Source organism: Meriones unguiculatus, chromosome 4, assembly GCF_030254825.1.
Source record: "Meriones unguiculatus strain TT.TT164.6M chromosome 4, Bangor_MerUng_6.1, whole genome shotgun sequence".
Lineage (NCBI taxonomy): Eukaryota > Metazoa > Chordata > Mammalia > Rodentia > Muridae > Meriones > Meriones unguiculatus.
In genome coordinates, this window is record NC_083352.1 from 49,534,048 (window position 1) to 49,540,379 (window position 6,332).

The 6,332-nt window shown below is 38.5% G+C and overlaps 1 protein-coding gene across 1 annotated transcript; it reads left to right on the forward strand.

Moving 5' to 3' along the window:
- Positions 1–4,081: 4,081 nt before the first annotated feature.
- On the forward strand, positions 4,082–6,082 carry LOC110558711 (RNA N6-adenosine-methyltransferase METTL16-like). The gene has a single exon (XM_060381805.1). It carries the CDS (start codon positions 4,102–4,104, stop codon positions 5,761–5,763), a length of 1,662 nt encoding a protein of 553 aa, XP_060237788.1. The 5' UTR covers positions 4,082–4,101; the 3' UTR covers positions 5,764–6,082.
- Positions 6,083–6,332: the final 250 nt, after the last annotated feature.

Sequence of the window (6,332 nt, forward strand, 5' to 3'; positions counted from 1 at the left end):
GGTGATGATTCAGATCTTCCTGAAAAAAGAATCTAGATATAAAGGATAAATGATTTTTTTTAATTGCCCAGTGGTTTATAAAAGTGCTCAGCAATACAAATTCCACATGTGCTTCAAGCGCAGACATATAAAACCAGTGTGACAAGGAAGGATCATTAAGCAATCTGATTTTCTTGTTGGGAGAGTTTAATGCTGTTGGGTATAGTATTAAAATGTAGAATTTGATAGCATGTCTTAAACTTTTAATGATGTGTTCATGAATATAAAACATGCGTCTCCTAGTGACTTTATGACTTCTCCTCTGCATAATTAGTAGTATCTGTTTTATGGGCTTACTGTTGTTTCCTTGATCCCATGAAAATGTGAAACCACTGTAATGATTTACACCATTCCAGGGCTTTAAAGATATGAGCTGTTTCTTAAAATAAATAACAAAAAAATTCCACAAGTGTAAGCCTAGAAACGAAGTTTTAATGTCTGAGGTTTAAAAACAAACAGGATATTTAAATAAATATATTGTCAGTATTTTTTTGGAAGATTTGACTTTTAGTAAATAGAAATGTAAACTATATTAGCCTTCTATTATTCACATAAAGCTCTCCTCATTATACACAAATGTTCCTTCCTTACAGTCAGAACATTTAGTGAAACTCTTTGAAAAATGGTTGTTTGGATCATGTATAATCTTAAGGTTATGAATTCAAGTAGTAAAGAGATACTCATTATTAAACATGAAAGTTCTACAAAAGCCAGGCAAACTATATTATTCATTAAAAATTATATTCTTAAATGTGCAAAAGTGACTCAGTATCAGTGAGTTTTAGATTTTAATTAGTTTACTCCTTATAATATAATATATTTTTTATGTTTTCTCAAGAGCTGAAATAATCAAGGCCTTTTTGGTTATTTTCAGTATTTAGCATCTAAAGTATAACATTTTTAGGGACCCCTAACTGTGTTGATGCTTTTCTTCTAGGTTGATGACTGGTAGGGAGGTTCTAGAAGTCAGTGTGCTGAACATTACAGACTCATATCAGTATTTCCTCTAAAACAGGAACACAGTAAATCTGTACAATTTGCATATAATCACTGGGCTTTCTGTGTTGCTGGAATGAGGCTGTATATATGTTTTGAGGGATACACAGCAGTACACTTTTCCATTCCAAGCAAATGCTTCCGATTACTTTCTTTAATTAGATTGACATTTGAAAACTTGATCGGTCAATTACTTGATACTTTGCATAACCCACATGACAGTAAAAGTCCTGTAACTATTATAAGTAGTTGTTCCTAAGGTAATAGTTTGTATAGTGTCATTTAAAGAACAGGTTTTAAGAAATGTGTTTTCAAAACATTCACTAAATAAACATATCTTTCTAACTTACAATTTAGAATGATCAAGACATCTGATAATGTGAGTCAGATAATTGGTGGGCTTCCACTATTTCCCCTAATGTTTTAATAAATAATTAGCATTTTTAGAAACATTTTGGAATTATTTTTGAAGCAATCACCATGGTAAAGAAGTGGGGTTCTTGGAAGACAAAACAGATATCAGAAATATGAATCTGTGTTTTACTTAGTTTCCACTTAAAGTTTATTTACATTGGAAAACATAATTTACAAATGATGGATTTGAAAATTTTTGATGCAGAAAAATTTAACGTGCAAGTATAGATCATATATTCTATTCTTGGAAGTCTTTGCAAAAAAATTTTTTTTTTTGCAGAATTTCCTCAGTTTTCATTTCATTATCAGTGGAAGACAACATTCAGTGCCTGAAGTGAGAGGATCCGCAGCTTTGACACTGCAATTAAGTGTCCAACCACCCTTTTCTTGCAGTTTTTCTGTAGTAAGTCACACTAACTGCTCATCAAAAACATCCTCCTTTGTGACTTAGAGAGATTAGGGTCCTATACTTATTTAAAGAAAGCTTATTACAAATTTAGGGATAAATTTAGACCCAGCATAGATTGTGTAAGCTTTTATTTCTTCTATTTCTGGTTCAACCTCCAATAATTTGTTTTATTATTCAGCCCCTTTCTATATGGACATTTAAAGGCCAATTGCTTATATTCACTAAATTCAGTCCATCCAGTTACTATTTGAAATAACAATTATTTGAAATCCGTGATAAGAAAAGAGAAATTCTGCTGACCATATTTGTAACATCCAAGTACACTGTAAATATAGGTTCAGATAAAGTAAGAGAATATTGTAAAGAAACTGTTCACTGCCACCACCTCTTTGCTGCAAAGAGCAAATATGAGTGATAGAAATTGCAATTTTTGAAAAAGATTTATTTTGTTTTAACTATGACTCTGTGTGTGTGTGTGTGTGGTGGGGTGATATAAGCACATGAGGGCTGGTGCCCTTAGAAGACAGAAGAGGGCGTTGAATCCCCTGGAGCTGGAGTTAGCAAGCTATTGTGAATGGGGGTTCTCTGGGAGGTTGGCATGTACTCTACCTCACTGAGCCACCTCTCCAGCCTTAGTAATGACAAACTTAACACAATAGAAGGTCTTGATTTTAGATGACCTTTTGACTACCATAATCTCATCTTCTAATATCACTTCTAATTTCTCCAAGCGGCAATTTAAGAAACTATACAACTCAGTTTTTCAGAAGCAAAATGTTGGGCAATCTCTAATTTACCCGTAAGTTCTGGGCTTTAAAAACTTGTGATCTCTTTTCTCTTGATTGAATGTTAAGCATTCCACAGTATAAGTAAATGAAATGGTATGTTATAAACCAAACACTGATATTAAATCTTAAAAAAATTAAATCTCAGCCAGAGGGTTGGTACTGCAGGAGAAAGATCATCTTTGCCACTTTTCAGTCAGCACGATTTTGATTTTATAAGCATTAGTACTGGGATCACGGCTTCGCATAAATGCATAGAACAGCAGAGCAGAAGTATATTTACGGCCAGTTCAGAAATTGTTGGAAATCCACATACTAATATGTTGGAAAATAACAGTGGAAAAAAACCCAAGTCAACATATGGTGAGAAAGGATAATAGGAGCATACTACATTTTTTGTTTTGTTCTGTTTGGTTTGGTTTGGTTTTTTTGAGACAGGGTTTCTCTGTGTAGCCTTGGTTGCTCTGGAACGCTGTAGACCAACCTGGCCTCAAACTCAGAGATCTGCCTGGCTCTGCCTTCCAAGTGTTGGGGTAAAAGGTGTGTGCCACCACTACCAGGCTTAATGCTGCAAGTTTTGCTTTTCCACAATGAAACATATTTGCATAAATGCAGAAAACTTTGTAGGGCAGTAAAGGCATTGCAACTCATGACATAAAACAGTCTTGGAACTGAGTGTAAGTATTTCAGGCAACATGTTTTGATGTGGTGCAATGCAAGGGCTGTGTATCCTCACCCAAGGCTTCAGTCAGTTCCTATGATGTACCACTGGCAAATGCTGCCAGAAACATACCTTCTCATTTTCCACTGGATTCTGAGTGAATATTTGCTCACCAAAAGTTTAGAAACCTTTCATAGTGGACAAAAATTTCCAACCCTTTCATTCAGTTACACAACCCTACCTAGGGTTGAGATCCACAGTTTAATTCCACAGTTGGATTCTAGGGTGGTACTTGGCAACATAATATATATTCTCTGTATGTTTATCTCAGTTACATGTGGATTAATTTGTTGGATTGCCCTTATAACCTTTAAACATAACACTGTATACTAAATAATATATTGCATATAGCACATCAATAGACCTACACATAGTTCTTTTGGAACCCTGTGTTTTACCCCATCTTGGTGTAACTGTTTCTTCATTCCTGGAAGAAAGCACCATGCTGCATGACAACAAGGGCTGCTTTCAATGAACCTAAATTTATATACTTTAACTTGCCTTATATGAGAAGCAGCCCAAGTTTTTCATTTTTTAATTATAGAAAAAGGGAGGAATGTTAGAATTTAGGCAGCTTTCTGGGTTGCCTAGCAACCTATGATGTCATCATGTGTCTCCTGCCAGGCAGCCTGGCAGATGTGCTTAAGTTTCTCCTTAAAAGGATCAGTCGGGGATTGGATTCACAAGATGGCGGCACACTGGGAGCGTAGCATCTGCGTTTCCAGGAGCTTGGCTGGATGGCTCTAAGCAAATCAATGCATGCAAGAAATAGATACAAGGACAAGCCACCTGACTTCGCATATCTGGCATCCAAATATCCAGATTTTAAGCAGCATATTCAGATAAATCTGAATGGGAGAGTAAGTCTTAACTTCAAAGACCCTGAAGCAGTCAGAGCTCTGACTTGTACTCTCCTGAGAGAGGACTTTGGACTTTCTATTGACATTCCTTTAGAGAGACTAATTCCCACAGTTCCCTTGAGACTTAACTATATTCACTGGGTAGAAGATCTGATCGGTCATCAGGATTCTGACAAAAGTACTCTCCGAAGAGGAATTGACATAGGTACTGGGGCATCCTGCATCTACCCCTTACTTGGAGCAACCTTAAATGGCTGGTATTTCCTGGCAACAGAAGTGGATGACATGTGCTTCAATTATGCTAAGAAAAACGTGGAACAGAATAACCTATCTGAGCTCATTAAAGTGGTCAAAGTGCCGCAGAAGACACTCCTGATGGATGCGCTTAAGGAGGAGTCTGAGATAGTTTATGACTTCTGCATGTGCAATCCTCCCTTTTTTGCCAACCAATTGGAAGCCAAGGGTGTAAACTCCCGGAATTCTCGAAGACCTCCACCTAGTTCTGTGAATACAGGAGGCATCACAGAAATCATGGCAGAAGGAGGTGAACTAGAATTTGTTAAAAGGATCATCCATGACAGTTTACAACTTAAGAAAAGATTAAGGTGGTATAGCTGCATGCTGGGAAAGAAGTGCAGCCTGGCCCCACTGAAGGAAGAGCTTAGAATCCAGGGGGTTCCTAAAGTTACCTTCACGGAGTTCTGTCAGGGTCGGACAATGAGATGGGCCTTAGCTTGGAGTTTTTACGATGATGTCACAGTACCGTCACCTCCAAGTAAACGAAGAAAATTAGAAAAGCCAAGGAAACCCATTACATTTGTAGTGTTGGAATCTGTGATGAAAGAATTGTCTCTGAAAGCCTTATCTTTGGGTTCTGAGGCAGTGGAAGGCATAGTAGTTGTGACAACATGGATAGAAAAAATTCTCACTGATCTGAAGGTCCAACATAAACGAATTCCCTGTGGAAAAGAAGAAATTAGCCTATTCCTGACAGCCATAGAAAACTCTTGGATTCATTTAAGAAGGAAGAAAAGAGAGCGAGTGCGCCAACTGAGAGAGGTGCCTCGAGCTCCTGAGGATGTTATCTTAGCCTTGGAGGAGAGAAAGCCCACTCCCAAAGAGCTGAGTGGCAGCCAAGATGCGGCTGCATGCCCCCAAGACAGTGCCTTGTGTGGGCTTGCTGTGCTGGAAGGCGAGTCTGCCACTGTGGGTGGCCATTGCTTCAGCCAGGAGTCACTGTCCCAGGAGGAAACTCCAGAAGCCATGGAGGATGAAGGGAGTGAGGAAAGGGGAGGGGTAGAGGTCATGGAAAGTTGTAAATTTTCCATCAATGGAGCCCAGGATGGAGAGGCTACTGAGAAGGGGGATCACCTGGACGGAGTGGCCGGACGTTACCTGTTTAAGTGTTTAGTCAACATTAGGAAGGAAGTAGATGACGCCTTAGTTGAAATGCATTGGGTTGAGGGCCAGAACAGGGATTTGATGAACCAGCTTTGCACCTACATACGGAACCAAATTTTAAGGCTTGTTGCTAGTTAATTCTTAATTTCTTCTACAGTTAGAAAAGTGTCTGTGTGGGGCTAGAGAGTTGGTGCAATGGCCGCATTTGCTTAGTATGCAGAAGGCACCCTGGGTTGAGCCCTTTACCTCCAACATCAATACAAAAAATGTATAAAAAGCTTGCCTTGGAGGCGGAGCCTGTTGGAAGGCCAGAGGAACTTCACCACTGGTCCTTTAGAGACCACGTGGAATCAACTGACCAAGCAGATATTTAGTGGGTGTGGTCTCTGACACTTGTAATCCCAGTACTTGGAGGCTGAGGCAGGATTGCTGTGGGTTTAAGGTCACCCTATGCTACAGAGAAAGAAATAAAAAGAAGAAAAAATAAATAAAAAGAAGAAAAAAAGAAAAAAAAAAAGATCAGTCGGCCACTTTGTTGCTCTCTTGCCCTCTTGCCCTCTCCCCTTTCTCTGTTGGGGCGTCCTCCTCTATTCCCCCATCATGTCTCCTCTCTCCTTCTCTCTCTCTTTTCATCTTCTTTTAATAAACCTCTTTCATATAAAATCTGTTGTGCACATCATCATTTCATTGGTCCTAACAGAAAGAAT

Coding starts and splice junctions, on each gene's coding strand:
- LOC110558711 (XM_060381805.1), top strand. CDS start 4,102: ATGGCTCTAAGCAAATCAATGCATGCAAGAAATAGATACAAGGACAAG.